This window comes from Papaver somniferum, chromosome 3 (genome assembly GCF_003573695.1).
Source record: "Papaver somniferum cultivar HN1 chromosome 3, ASM357369v1, whole genome shotgun sequence".
Taxonomy (NCBI): Eukaryota; Viridiplantae; Streptophyta; class Magnoliopsida; order Ranunculales; family Papaveraceae; genus Papaver; species Papaver somniferum.
The window spans coordinates 57,224,464-57,240,836 of NC_039360.1; the positions used below are offsets into that span (position 1 = coordinate 57,224,464).

General features: G+C 33.8%; 1 protein-coding gene across 1 annotated transcript; it reads left to right on the top strand.

The window, feature by feature from the left end:
* The first annotated feature begins 204 nt into the window (after positions 1 to 204).
* Positions 205 to 2,171, top strand: LOC113356221 (ubiquitin-fold modifier 1). The gene is made up of 4 exons (XM_026599289.1): positions 205 to 325; positions 417 to 514; positions 1,170 to 1,202; positions 1,834 to 2,171. The coding sequence occupies exons 1-4, from the start codon at positions 261 to 263 to the stop codon at positions 1,908 to 1,910; spliced, it is 273 nt and encodes a 90-aa protein (XP_026455074.1). The 5' UTR covers positions 205 to 260; the 3' UTR covers positions 1,911 to 2,171.
* Positions 2,172 to 16,373: the final 14,202 nt, after the last annotated feature.

The window sequence follows — 16,373 nt, forward strand, 5'->3', positions numbered from 1 at the left end:
TGGGTGTCACGGAACTAAAAATTAATTGTGGGCTGATATTATTTTTTTTTGGGCGTGCGCCTAAATTTCCTTTAAGTTTTCGGTAAACTTAAGTGTAAGAAAACTAGAACCCCTTAACAGAGTAAGCATTCCATTTAACTGCGTGTATGCCCTTCACGTGCTCAACTTTGTCCTATAATAAAAATTTCCCCAGGCCACTAAATCACGAACTGAAATCTTTTTCTCTCTTCGCTTCTTTGAAAGAAAAAAAAACCGAAAGGATGTCGGGTGGAAAGGTTTCATTCAAAGTCATACTCACTTCCGATCCAAAACTTCCCTTCAAAGTGTGAGTTTTAATTCATCTACTTATGATTTTTGATCTATATTCGTATTATGATTTTTGTTTTAATGAATTCGATTTTTGATTTTTGTTTCAGTTTTAGCGTTCCAGAGGCAGCACCTTTTACTGCTGTATTGAAATTCGCTGCTGAAGAATTCAAAGTTCCACCACAAACTAGTGCTATTATCACCAATGGTAATTTCAATTTCAATCCCTGCCTCAATTGTGTTTTCGTTCTTTTAGGTTTAAGATCAATTTAAGGTATTAAATTGACTTCTGTGTTATCACGGTATTTAGGTCTAATTAGGTACTAATTAATACTTCTCTTGTTTGAGAACTTGATTAGTGGATTTTATTGCACAAATAATTTTTATCAGTGGAAATTGAAAATTACCTTGTATTAGGCAAGATTTTGTAAGGTGTGAAAGAGTCAAAATACCTTTGTTTGTTAGGGAGCAAGTGTTTGATGTTTCAGTTTGTTTTTGAACCTCCGATTGCAGGGATTTTTGAACGCAGATATGTAATGCTCTTTTGGCTATAACATAGTGTACAACTACTGAATTACAATCAAACTTCACTGTAATTTTTATAAAGTTGATTGCTCTAATTTGCTCCATAGCAACATACCAAGTGGAACCTTAGTTTTAGGAAAAAGCAGCATTAATTAACTCAAAAGTTGTGGATACAGGTAGTCGAGGAGTGAGCCTGGTTTCTATCTTTTATTGATCTGATAAATGATATTGATATTTTTCGTCTAGAGTTGATCTTAATCTTTGATAGATCTATTTTGCCTGTGTATAGTTTTTGTTTGATGATTTGTTGTGTTTGACACATCACTTTATTTTTGTAGATGGTGTGGGCATCAACCCGCAGCAAAGTGCAGGTATGTTCCGTTTCGTTGTACTTGTGTTTTGTGGCTTGGTTTACTCTTATGTTATGCTCTTTTAGCTTATAAAAGAACGTTTCTGTATTTCTGGATGTGGTGCTGTCACAACATGATAGTTCTGATGGAAAACCAGATTTTAATTCTTATCTAATCGGAATTATGTGTGTCTGTGGCTCTATACAGAGCCTACTCTCTTGGGTTTATAATCTTTCTAATAGGTTTTCGAACATCTTCATCTCTTTGTTGTAACTCCCTTTTATAAGAACAAGCTTTTATGTGCTATGTTTTCTTCTGATTGTCGATGGATAGGGAGATTTCCGTCTTTATAGAATGATAATAATTAATGAAGCTTGGAATGCAAAATGTGAGTTTATCATGACATAAGCAGAAGCTTTAATGTTCCATGGATTGGCAACAAATTTGCAAGAAGTTTAGGTAGTTAAACCTAAGAAAGGATCGAGTCCCTTTATAAGCATTTTTGAGTTATATTTGAATGAAGATGATTTTTCAAGCTGGAATACTCCTTTGTTTTATGCATTATTATTGCATCTGTTTCTCTTCTTTCACGTACTGTACTATCTGACATACTATTTTTTTCCCTTTGATTTTTTTTTTGTTGTTGTTCTAGGCAATGTCTTCCTCAAACATGGATCTGAACTGCGGTTGATCCCTCGTGACAGGGTTGGTGCTTTGGCATTCTTTTGATCGGGCTACATAGCGTTGGCAACCTCACAACTACACTTGATACTTCCAATTATAATTTAGTCCTAAATATGTTTGTGGATCAGCCTTGTTCTTTTGACTAGGTATACCTGTCAAAGAAAAATCTGATGTTAACTTATAAGAAGTTTAGAAATTTATAATAAGTTTGGACTCAAATATGTTATCAGTTGGAACTTGAAACTGATCTCTTTGCTACGTAGCTTGGAGTAAATAAATGTTGGACTAGGGAACAGCTCTGACTGAGGCATACTGGTGCACATTTGTAGTTGGCAACATCCAATAGCCATTTATGCCAGGGGACCAATTTCGGACAGTCTTGCAGTTCAGCAGCTCCAGCGAACTTAAGCCCAATTTATCTTTCAAGGCTAGCATGGGGATGGGTTGCTCTTAAAAAGATACTTTAACAGTTCAACTTAAACTGTGCCGTGAACCTAGTGATCACATATTCCAGATTTCAAAGGATCCCCCTCTAGTATGATGATTGATGGATGTCTCATTACCTGTAAGGGCGGTCTGGGGGTTCAGTTCAGTCTGTTTTAGATAAAAATAGAATGAATAGTTGGGGTTGGTGAGCCGTGCTGGTTGTGTCTGCCCATGAGCGTCAGGGTCAACTGTGCCAAACTGAGAACAGAACTGGTGGAAGTCGAATTCTTCGACGTACTTGTTGATATTTTTAAATTTTGTTTTGGAGCAGTACTGTTGATCTACTGGTGAAGCTAAGGCAAACAAATGAATTGTATATTAGCGTGGCATAGTTGATGTCAGTGTGCAAACGTAGACCGGCATATCATACACCTTTTTTGGTTCAAGGAATCGATTGGTATTTCATGTTTCGGATTTTCAATCTTTAATTATCTGAGACAGTGCTAGACTGTAGCTTGGGAGGTAGATTACCGGAAAAAAAAATCTCCTTGATCACACAAATAATTCCAATCCACCGATATGGAAGTGTCACCCGATTTCCTTGATAAAAGGGGTCTTCATTTTTCCCTATAGCAGCATATTACCCAGCTGTTACTGTTTAGCTAGCAAAAGACCAGGTTTCTTTACAAATAGTTGTGACAGATTAATAACATATGAATTTTACAAACTGGTTTGTCACCCGTGCTCACGGGTCAATGTTTCTCTATAAAATATTGAAACTATGTTTTAAAATTAGTTTCATAGAAAACAAATAATATTATTAAAAATCTAATAAAATTTCAATATATTCACAATCCTACGAAGTAAAAAGTAACAAAACATCTTTTTTCAAAAAAAAAAAATAACTAACAAAACATTGAATAAACAAAAAAAAAATACAATAGAAAGAAACAATTAAAAATTCATGGACTCAATATCCTTACAAACCGAAACAAATAATAAAACTGCATTGTAATTATACGAAAAATCAATGTAATTAAGAAATCCAGTTTTTATTATGATTGTGATATATTAATCTAAATATTGTTGGATATTTAGTGGTGAGTCAATGACTATAAAATGGTACGAAGATCATGTAGATTGTCTTTTATTTCCTTTTTTTTTCTTTGTTAAAATCTTTAACAACAATATAGTTTTGAATTTACGACCATATCGACCGTTCACTATCGACATGAATATTGGACGAAGATCATGCCAATTCTTGACTTTATTTTTTTATATTTCATCTAAAAACCAATACAATCTAAAATCAACAACCGTAATCTATATGTTTATCTCACTAATCTAATAATTAATATAAATAATTAACAATTAATTAAGTAAGGGCAATTTAGTCATTACCAAAAATATGTAGATAAGAGATTCTTCATTTTACTTCATAATATATCTTCTTCATTTTATTTGGAATTCCCCAATTTGTAGAGATATTCCCAAATATGGGTTCTAAATCTAACATACAAATTTTATTAAACAATACAGTATTGTACATTTATTTTTCTTCCCATATGTGAAACGGAAAACGGAATGAGTACTTGTATGTGCACGAAGAACATGGATCATTTTGGACTTGTTGGGTGGGTAAAATATAAATGTTCGCCATGTCCTGCATTTTTATTGGCATGGCTTATAAATTGAAATCTGAGATTACAAAAAATAAAATTAAGGTTATTATTGACTGTTAAAGTAGCCTTGCACCTATATCCATCTTGTTGTAGTACTTTAAAAATGGATTAGTTTTACATAATTTGATTTTGATATTTGTAGTATTGTGCAGGATATCTGCATGAATAAAAACTGGATCTCTACCTTCTCATTAGAAAAATGTAGGTCACCCTTAAATGGTCGTTGTTGGTTTCTCTATAACTATACTTTTTGTTCACTCGACAAAGTTACATGGGATTTGCCTCACCACCACAAGTTAGACTTAAAGATATGCTTGGCTGCGATTGTACATACATTGGTTGTGTAGTAGGAAATTTCAATCTAACAGTACGCTATCTATTTGTAGTACCGGTGTGCTAATTGTAAGATTATTGTTTTTTTTGGGAAGTCCGAAAGTTGAAGTTGGACACATTCTGTACTTCTTGACTTTTTTTCTCAAGTAACTTTTTTATTTATGTTGTATTTATGTTCTATTTGTAATCCCAAAGCCGCCGCATATGAAACACATTCATCACTTATTTAGCATGACAAACTCTATCCCCATAATTTGTAAACCCCCATTGATGTATTTACAAAGGAAGTTCTTACTGCTATTACCGTTAAGGTTGGGGACATTATGTCTTTACGAAGGCAACAAATAAATAAAAACAATTCCAAACTAAAAATTCAGTTAGAACATTGACAACTGTCATTTCTCTCTAGCTTAATCAACTTTAATCTATGGGAAATCTAAATCTCCTTGAAACTTTCCAATATTAGGTCTAAATTGAAACAGAGTCACGTTTCAAATTCTCAACAATCGCGGTCTTTTACCAACTTTCTTAGGTCTAAAATGAAACAGAATCACGTTTCAAATTCTCAACAATCGCGGCCTTTTACCATCTTTCTTGACGTCTACAAACCTTTTGTTTTTGAAACAAATGGTTCAGCATGTAAACTATTATGACCTGGGAGGCTTAAAGGCTAGCAAGCTAGTACCATTGTATGTAATTTTTATTGATAATTTTACGGATTTGTAAATAAACCGCATCAGGAGTTTGAGGTTAGATAAGGCTTAGTAATTCCTGACGTACTTAAAGGTACTTAAAGTGATGTTCTCGATGTTACCAAGTTGTTGAACTGCGATCAACCATAACACTTTCTACTCTGTTTTCCTTGCAATAATTGTGACGTCAAGTGATCTTTTTCTATCTTGAAACTATTTGAAAATTTTCTGTAGTATAGAAGAATGGAAACAAAGTTTAGTGCTGGATGGAATAGTTTACGTAGATGCATGATTACCTTTGTGACGAAAAAGAAGCCAATTACAAATGAGTCAGTACCTTAATAACAGAGATGTAATTGCTAAATCAATCATTTTAATTAGCAAGGCCGTTGTTAAATTAATAGGAAAGTTAAGATGCAAATGTACCATCCAGATATATAATAATTTGTGATAATCGACAGAATGTTGGGACTCATTAACTCATTAAGCGAGTCTTTCTTTCCCAACAATGAGACTCAACCGGGACCAAAACTGTGATCGTGCAATCACAGCAAAATCAAATAAAGACATACTCCAGTAAATTAAAATTCCTCCTTAATAAAAAATTTAAATTTTTTTTATCGTAGTTATAATTTGAACTAAAAAAAATCACATTGAAATTTTGAAATAAATTATGAATATATAATCTCAAGTTAAACCACCACCTATTTATTATTGGTGCTTCTTTTCCTTATTCTTTTCCTTGAAGTAGCCAAAGCAATTTTATGAAGATTAATCAAATGGTCATTTTCCTCAACAAATGGAGGATTCGAGGTTTCACCGGATAACTCCGTCTTGCATCTTCCAGGGAGATCTTCAACTTTCCGTTCATACCAAACAATATCATGCCATATCCTCATAGCCAAATCCTTTTATGCTTCAATATATGTATCCAAAATATATATCCAAAATAACTTAGTAAACTATTTCACATCGTTCTAGAGCCGTTTTCACTTCTTCGTTCTTTTCTCCTATGTTTGGTACACTTACTTTTACTCATGGAAAAGGAGATATACTTCGTTTTTACTGCAACGCGAATACTGCCACTTCCACAACACCAATCCTGTCTTCGGTGCACCTGACAATGATGGTCAGCAAAGAGGATGAAAACATATTAAGACTTAAGAGAAGTTTCAATTTATTCACGTTTTAAGAAAATAAGAAACTTTTTGAAGCATCGCAGAAAGCCTGAAAATGAGAGAATACAATACATGTTCCCAAGTGGCATTAGTGAGGAAAGGGGATTACAATATTGAAATTAAAATTACCTGAGGAAACATTTCTCAAGTATAAATTTAACGATTCAGCCTATTTGCCCGTAACAAATAGAACGACAAAATACCGTGGATTTTGAAGGAAATTCTTAAAATAATTTTCTTCTTGAAATATTTCAAGAACCGCTAATTTACTTCCAAAATTTTGTCAACAGAAGACACAACTATATACCGACTATAGTTAGTTCACATGGTATATAAGAAACATAAATGAAGTTGTATATGGATCGTTTAAAAGAAACATGTATAGTAACGAAAACAATCACCTCATCAGTACTCTTCCCATGGTACCAAACCCTTTCTCGTTTCTCATGCCTTGAACGCTTGAAAAGCCGCAACTCTATGAGATCACTTATTGTTGTTTTGGGCAGCTTTTTTGCATCAAAAATTTAGTAATAAATGGTGTCTCCATGTATTCATCACCATAATAGTCCTATTTTCCATATTCTTTCCATGGGAATGATTTTCCCTTCACCAACGAAGTACTTATAATCTTACAGATCTCAACTTTACATCACTCTCATCAACATGATCTTCACCCAAAACAGACCAAGCTAAGATAACAAACCATTATAATAAAAAAATTCCAGAAAAAAATGATTCCTAGCTTTTACAATTTTTCTAACAAATATTCAGACATAGTTAGGGGGGAAAAGGGGGGACAACTATGGACTTTTTTCTCCGCCAAGGATATCGACTACATGAACTTGATTACTTATTACTTCACCAGTTGTTTGAGAGATTGATATCAGTTACCTTGTTCTCTTCCCCAAGCTGCAAACACCCAATCTGCAAACACAAAATATCCGGCATGCAAAGAAAATATAATAGAACTATCAAAACCAAAAACAATGTTAAAAATCGTCTGCATCACTAATAAAATCAAATTAAAAATCGTGTTGATATTACGTTGTTGGTATGATTTCCATGATTAGCCATAAACTACTCATTATTCTGCATAATGAGTTCATACCTTGGTATTGCTTGACCTACAACAACAACAACAGGTGCATGTTCGAATTCTAGGGGTACCTGCACAACAAACAATGAAAATAGATCGAAAACCCTAAATTGCAAGAAAACAATTCTTAAAAGAAAGAAGCTACGTGCAAAATAAGATTTGGTTTTTCTCCGATGATTTATATAGTAAGACACCCAACCCACGAATTCCATAAATAAAATTTTATTTTTGAAATAATATTAATCGACATCTAAAAATTTATATATTTAGATAGTCACATTTAGTTGCTGTATAATTTGACGAAAAAATTATCGAGTATCTTCTAGATATTTAAAAATAGAAGCAGAAATGATCTTCTAAACTGGAAAAATATGATCATAAATAAAACTTTATTTTGGAAATAATATCGATATCTACAAAATTATATTTGTTAGATAGTCACATTTACTTGCTTTATTTATTTGATGAAAAAAATATTGAGCATCTTCCAGTATATATATATATTAGGCGTATATGGAATCTTTACATAGGTGGTTTTGAGCATAAGTATTGCCTGAAGAATTCGAAATGCAACACTGGGCGATGGACAACACATTACTTTAATGGTTATTCGAAAAAATCAATAGAAATAAATAATCATGGCTCCTACCTACAAAAAAGGAGAAAACCTTGACCAAGCATTGCTCTCGTGAAGCATCAGTTCCAAAATTAAACTCATGGTAGTAATATACAAAATATAAAGTAAACAACTAAATACGCAGATTATTTGAGGATCAATGTAATTACCGGTGGTTATTGGCTCAGTTAAGGATTTGTGCAGCCCCCTCAATAAGAAAGGAAAACGCGGTAATAGGGAATTTTGGCAATGAAAAGAGCAGGAGTTGCGACAACTTCTAATGCTGCAAAAGCACACAAAGAATATACAAATATGCTAAATTTCCGTGATTAGGAGAAACAGACCCGTGCAAAATAGAGATATCAAAAATATCACCTAATATATTTCTGATTTCACCTGGTGTTAATTTGCAGCCATTATAATCTTTGAAGCGGGTGTTAATTTGCAGTCATTATAATCTTTGAAGCGCAGTTAGCATCTGCAAACCAAAAACCACCATTAATAACTGAACATTAGGTATAAAGACCTGCAATTTACTATCAAAAATAACAAACCCTAACTGTGTAAAAAAGAAAATACCTCGAAAACAATGAGATCCTACCCTTACTGCAGCGCTTTATATAGAGAGTGTTCGAGGATAAATTTTCCAATTAAACAAAATCTGGAAATAGTAAAAAAATCTTTAACTCAGGAAATAATACCACAATATTGATAAAAGTTAGATATCCTCATATTGCCGCAATTAGTGTTGCGGCTATTTTTGCACACAGAATATCTAACCATTTTCTATTCTAAACATATTTTATTTTTAATTATGGAAAAAACAAAGTTTAAAAATAATAATAGTGAAATCAGGATGATTATTGGTTTTTTTGGTTTTTTCATGATCATTTTGTATTAGCTTATTCTAGATCATAATCTTTGCTCTAAATTATTTATCTAAAATACTAACAAAAATTACTATTGTTGTGCAGGATACGCGCAAAAGAGATTCATCGACAGATCAAAAAGTTAGTACCCATGACCGGGCCAATCAATTTTTTTTTCCTTCGATTGATCTATTTTGGAGTTTAATTAATAGTTTGGGGTTGTAATTAGGAAAATTCTATTTTTTTAAGACTGTAAACGGACATTGGAAATTCAGCGTTATTTTTTTATTATGTGATGATCATTCGATTTATTGTGGGATCGATGCATAAATGATTTAGTTTGTTGATTATTATGATGAAATCGTGGATTATGTGATTTAATTTGTCGATTTATAATGATGAAATCGTGGATGTTGTTTCTTATTTTGTTGATTATCATGATGAAATCATATATTCTTGGGAAGTTTTGAGATTTCCAAGATTTTGTTATCCGAGACAAGAAGATTTTTTTCAAGATTTAGTTATAGTTATCTTATTTTTAGAAAAATAATATTTTATTAGTTTAAATTCAATATTTGATTACTAAAAAAAAGTAAATGGTGGGCCCAGAATCAACCAGAAGCCAGAATCAACCAGAAGCTAGAAGTTAGAATCAACGTGGAGCTCCGGTGAATGAGAATGCTTTAAATAACTCTGTTATTATATAGAGAATTTAGTTATACTTATCTTATTTTTAGAAAAATAATATTTTATTAGTTTAAATTCAATATTATATTATTGAAAAAGCAGGGGTCTAACAACACCACCCAATATTTCGATTAACAATCTGTATGGACTAACTCCGAAATACTTTGCTAGAGAATCAACTAGACAGTCAGACTCAATCTAGATAAAAGTATCTCAAGGAGTTAATATCTCTCTCTTGATTTGATTTTTACTCAAGCTAAAAACAATAGCGAGTCTTTATCAAATACAAGGAATACTTGAACGGTACCAAAGACCAATGTCCAAGGATCAATCAACATCAATAACCAAAGGTTGGATTTCCAATTGATGATCACGAACGCACAACCTGTATTATTTCAATTATATAAAATATAATGCGGAAAAGAAATAACACAAACACCAGAAATTTTGTTAACGAGGAAACCGCAAATGCAGAAAAACCCCGGGACCTAGTCCAGATTGAATACACACTGTATTAAGCCGCTACAGACACTAGCCTACTGCAAACTAACTTCGGACCGGACTATTGTTGAACCCCAATCAGTCTCCCACCGATCCAAGGTACAGTTGTACTCCTACGCCTCTGATCCCAGCAGGATACTGCGCACTTGATTCCCTTACCTGATCTCACCCACAACCAAGAGTTGTTGGAACCCAGAATCACAGACTTGATAATAAACAGATCTGTCTCACACAGAAAAGTCTATAAGAGGATGAATCTGTTTCCCACAGATAAACCCTAGGTTTTGTTCCGTCTTTAGATATGAAATCAAGGTAACAATAACCAATTGATAATCCGGTCTTAAATTCCCGAAGAACATCCTAGATTAATCAATCACCTCTCTACAATCCTTCCTGACTACACAAGCGGATTGTCGAGGAATCACATACAATGAGACGAAGATGTTTGTGACTTCTTTATCTTGCCTATCGGAGAACTCTCACGATCTCAAGTCAATCAATCGATTGTACTCGTACGATAGAAGATGCAAGATCAGATCACACAACTACGATAAAGTAGTATCGGTCTGACTTCGCAATCCCAATGAAGTCTTTAAGTCGTTAACCTGATTTTAGAGAAGAAAATCAAAGGTTAATGGAGATCGACTCTAGCGGGCGCACTAGTAGCACACAGACGTGTGGGGATTAGTTTTGCACAATGCTAGATGTCTCCTTTATATAGCCTTCAGATCAGGGTTTTGTTTTAGTTACAAAGCAATCCTGATTCACCGTTAGATGAAAACCTGATTTAGATTCAAGATAATATTTCTCAACCGTTAGATCGAAAACTTAGCTTGTCACACACACTTGGGTAGACATTTACTGGGTTCGTGAAAACCATGCCCAAATGTGTATGTGTATGTTGGTTCAACATAGTAACCCAAAAGGTTAGCCATATGAGCATTTCATATTAACCTTGTTCTTCTTCACCATAACTAGTTCAATTGACTCAAATGAACTAGTTAAAGAGTTGTTCGATTGCTATGAGATCTTATGTAACTACACAAGACACAATAGAAACAAAGATGATTCGATTCGATTGAATCGGCTCATGAACATTATATCCAAGGTTTGCACAAAGCATTCCTTAGTATTTTAATGTTTCATGTTCAGAGCACATCTTTAGATCATAACCTCTTAAGTTCACAAACAAGTTCGCGGACTTAAGTTAATCGGTTGAGTTTTCCAAACTCAGCAGAAATTCTCGGAAAGAGAACTTCCGCCAGTCCGCGGACTTAGCACACAAACGAGTTTTGGAAAATCCCAGCATAAATTCTCGGTTGAGAACTTCCGACAGTTCGCGGACTTGGAAAGACAATTCCACAATCCTCCCGATATCTCTTGATCAACAAAGTTCGAAAACTTCGGTTCAATGAATACATGGTTATGTAATCTAAACTCTCATTTCAATCATTGAGACATTCTCATAGGACGCTATGTAGCCGTTATTCACAGACCGATTCACGTCAGAGCAATTCTCAAAGTGACTGAAACTTTTCATGACTTTCGTCACTAGGTGAAGATAAACTTGATTAAAGCGAAACGCTTTACCAACACACGATTTCGAGATAAAAGATAAGCAATGAATGCTCAGCTCGAAATGTCAAATGTGTATGAGCTAGTCTATATAGCATACGACTTTTGTCTCATAAGAAGTAGGAGATATAAGAGATATACTTTTGAGTGATAGATAAGTTCAAGTCTCCACATACATTTTTGTTGATGAAGTTCCACGGTTCCTTGTATAGATCTTCGTCGTTGTATGATGAATCACCATGAAGTCCTTGAGCTCAACTACACTTTTCTATCCTAGTCTGAGACTTAGCTATGTAGGCTAGAAATCAAGACTTATAGTTTTGATCACTAACATTGACAAACATGCTTGATATAGAAACGCATGCGAGGTTGACCGAGCTATACTCTAACAATCTCCCCTTTTGTCAATTTTAGTGACAAAACTATTAATACATATGGAATACAAAAAAGATAAACTTTAGTGGCTCCTATTCCATAGTCTAATCTTCAACGTTCCTTGAAATATTCCTCCTTCCAAGTACTCCAATGATCCCAAAGGTTGTAAGTTTAACACCATCGTTGTTGAAGATCCGTAGCTATAACAATGAGAGAAATCAATATTCTCGATCATTATTATACAATGTCATAGTATTATTATATAACATCAAAGTCCAATTGTATCACGACTTTAACAATAATACTACGGTGATATGTATCACTTCCCCTTAGTCAATACTCCATCTCGATCATGGAAACCACTCTCCCTTACACAATGATCCGAAAACCATATGTATTTGTAGTGTGAACTACAATATTTCTCCCCCTTTTTGTCAATAAAATTGGCAAAGGTACAAGAATGGGATCATAATGAAATTTCCACAAGAGACATTTCATGACCAAAAGAAAAATACATACCAAATTAATTTAGATGCAATCTAATAGCCGAAGCTAACAACATTCATCAAGGAGTTTTAATATACAAGATAACCCCTATAAAATTCCACAGCCGCACTCCCCGCAAGATATTACCATTAAGCACAAGTTCAAAAGAACTCTCCCCCATTTGATGTCATTCCCGAGAGAACAACAAGAGCTACCTTAATTTCGAAAGAAAAGAAGGATTTTATGTTTGACACCAAAAACCATAGGAATGATTTTCTATATCCAAAGCTCAACCAAATTAACCACAAGTAAACCCATGATTAATTCAATTGGAATACGCAACTAAATCAAACCACAAGAGTGATCAATTTAATTGAAAGTGGTCAACATAAGTAAACTCACGGAGCTACAACTAAGTCAATCACACGGAGATAACTAACTTAACCGTTCAAATACTCAATATAAGGAAAACCTTACGGAGTATATAACTACATTAACCAAAGAACATGATAGTGTAGCCTTTCATATACTCAATACAAGAACTTGTGGAATATATGAAAACTCAACTAGATTAATTACAAGAGAACCTATAATTAATCTAATTGGAATACAAATAACCAAACTAATCACCAAAGTAATCAATTTAATTATTTTGGGCTCAACGTAAAAGAACTTATGGAACCCCGACTAAGTTCATCATAGAATATGACAACCTTAGTCGTACATGTACTCGACATAAGAAAGAAAACTTATGGAGTACAAACTAAATAACCAAACAGGTTGATTAATTTAGTTCTTAATGCTCGACATATAGCATTCTTATGGAACAACCAACAAAGCGAAGGTAAATCGACTTAGTTGTAAGGTGCTCAACATAGGACACACAATGGAGCCTTCACGGTAAAACATAATAAAATGGATCAATGAAGATCAATACCGTGGATAACATACAAGGATCTATTCTATTTTCCATCATAACGACATAATAGACTTTATCCTTTTTGAACAAAAGATTTTATCCTATTTTCCATCAAATTAATGATTACATAGTCTTAACTTTTGTATATGTAAAAATTCCATTCGTCCTTTCATCAATACGAATACCAATTCATGAACGACTTTACTTTTGACTGCAATATGGGACCTTCAAGTTCACGGACGTAAACAATACATATCCCATAAAAATATTGCAATATCACAAACCATTAAAATACTACAATAAACATGATACTCCAAATATTTTTAGAATTCAATACCAATAAACCTAAAAAATAACACAAGAAGATGCAAAAATAGCTATGCGTAGTCACAATCATCGCTATTCAAAGCACTAGTTATTCTTCCAACTAATCCAAAAAGAAGACATCCTAGGTGATAAGCACGAAAGTGCTACATTTTATACCCATATTTATATTAGCTAGGACTCAATATTTTGACTAATGACACTATTTTAGTGCTTTTGCAGAAAGTACAAGTGAATTCGATCATCCAGCGAATAAACATCAAAATGTGAGACTTAATGGTGAAGCGAGTCGATGTCAGCACACTAATGCCACCTAAGATTGGTCAAGAGTGACTTTATTATTGTTAGCATAATAATGGAAGAATATCACCTCCATGACCACGTGCAGATGAAGAAAAAGGAAAGATTAATATATCTTGTCCTTACATAAGTTCTCTTGCTATATTTATATAAAGAATCTGAAGGAATATTTGAAGCCAACTGACGTCATTTTGCAAATACAGTTAAGGTGGGACCCAGCACATGCAAGAAAATATCATGCTTTCTAAATGAAATTCATATACTATGGAAAGTGGAGATTCGGTGATACTTTACAATGTCTCGTCATATTATGCCACTCGGCACAACATCATTGGGTGAATTTATATTTTCATGACATGTGGCAGACTTCTATTGGGAGGTGATATGGCGACGAAAAAGAAAAATGTGAATTCATTTGTGATCTATATTTATGTGTTGTTTCAAAATATATTAGAGGGGCGCCTGGCCACAGAGCTGGAAAATAAACAGGAGAAGGATTTTGGAGTTTTTCTTCTCCATTTTTGCTTAGCTATTTAATTTTAATCTTTTTATGGTTTTTTGTGAAAGCCATGGCTAGCTAAAGCTATGTTAGGGTCTAGGTAGAACCCAATTGTATTATGAAAACTCTATATTTATATGCTTAATAATGAGTTGATTGATTAGTAGGTTTTCTTCATTTAGCTTGGTATTCTATTGTTGATGTGATTTTTCTAGATTATTTATGCTTTTGAATTAATACTGCGTGCTTCGGTTAAATCCCTAGACGTGGTATGCAAGGATAGCTAGGTAATGCTTTAGAATCACTACTCGTGAAGCGAAGACAACTATCGCATAGAAACAATATTTGAAAAAGCATGGAATATACTTTTAAAGATTAGTAGAGTTTGCATCATTAATTGGTGGAAACCGAAAATCCTAATAACCCACACTCGTTTTTTATCTTTAAATTATTTATCATTTCATTCTGTTCCGAATTTCTAAAAATCCTTAAAACATTATCTTGTTGATTATTTAATATTTAGTATTAGTTGGTAAAGTATATCACATTCCCTGTGGGAACGAACCGCATTTGCTATCTATATTACTATTGACCTGTGCGCTTGCGGATATAACTGGGTTTCATTTAATCATTAATTTTGGTTATCTAAAATCTATACCACTAGGCGACAATGCCTTTTAGAAATTCAGCATCATTCTCAAACTCCTTGTTGTCAATAGCCATTGGAACATAAGGTTCATGAAGATAGGAGTTTATATCAACGATCTGTCTTGGCTGATTATGTCGTACCAAGGCTCTCTGAATTTCTAAGGACTTTGACACAAAAGCCTTTATTTCACGAATCTCCTTTCTTACTTCCTTCAACTCATCAAGAACATCGGAAAACTTCTGAGAGTTAGAAGGTACAGCCCTGGGATTTCTTGTATTCCTTCTTTTTCTTTTCAGGGACTTAGAAACATGAGATTTTTCTTTTTCCTTGATTGAAGATTTAACAATCATGTTGACATCCTTTCCATCTGACATGGTGCTTTGACAACAGTTATAAACAACTGGATTTATGTGATAGAATCACCTAACTCAACAAGCAATCTTATATAGGATGTCAAAAAGGAAAAAGGAATGTAGGGTTCAAAACCTATTGACAGGTTCGTATATTCCCAACTCTAAAACCCTATAAAGAATAGAATTGTCGATAATAACCCTTTATTCTATTTGATAGACAGAAAATAACAAATCTAAGAAAAGAAGGAAAAACTTTATTGAAGCCTGAATCAGCACTCAATCTTGTCTCTTTTCGTCAGGCACATGAAACAAGATTTTCCCAACAACACAATCAAGTTGTGTTGCGATGAACAACGATTTTTACATCTTTTTCCTCAAGGGAGGAATCTTCAGACTTCTGTCTATCAAAACGATTCGACCATACTTTCTTTTCAAATGGTCTTACTCTATCCCTGGAAACCAACTTCTTAGACGAAGATAAGATCCTACATACATCGACGGTCTTCTGAGCAAGTTTTAGCTTCCTTGCTAATCGATCTGCTCTTCGTTGAAGTTTGCTGGCGTGCCTTATTTGGTGCTTGTACTTGTAACGCCTTGATAGTTCGTGTCCCTTCATCGAACAAAACGAGCACGTCAAACTTGGATAGTATTCAGGCATCTGAGATGTGCAAGCAGCTAGACATACAGTAGATCCTGAAACATTACTGACAGGGTTTCCAGTTAGAGAATCTTCCAACTTGATTGGGTTTCCTTCTTCTTCGAACCCATTGAGGTTGATATATGTATTGCTACAAGTATCAAAATCGATGTTTTCACCAAGGAGCCCTACACTTGATTTCCTATCTTCATCGGAATCATAGGTTTCAAACATTTCATCAAGTGTTACAGCTAGACCTTTGTTCCCAGTGTATTTTCTACGATTTGGGCATTCGTTAGAAAAATGGACAA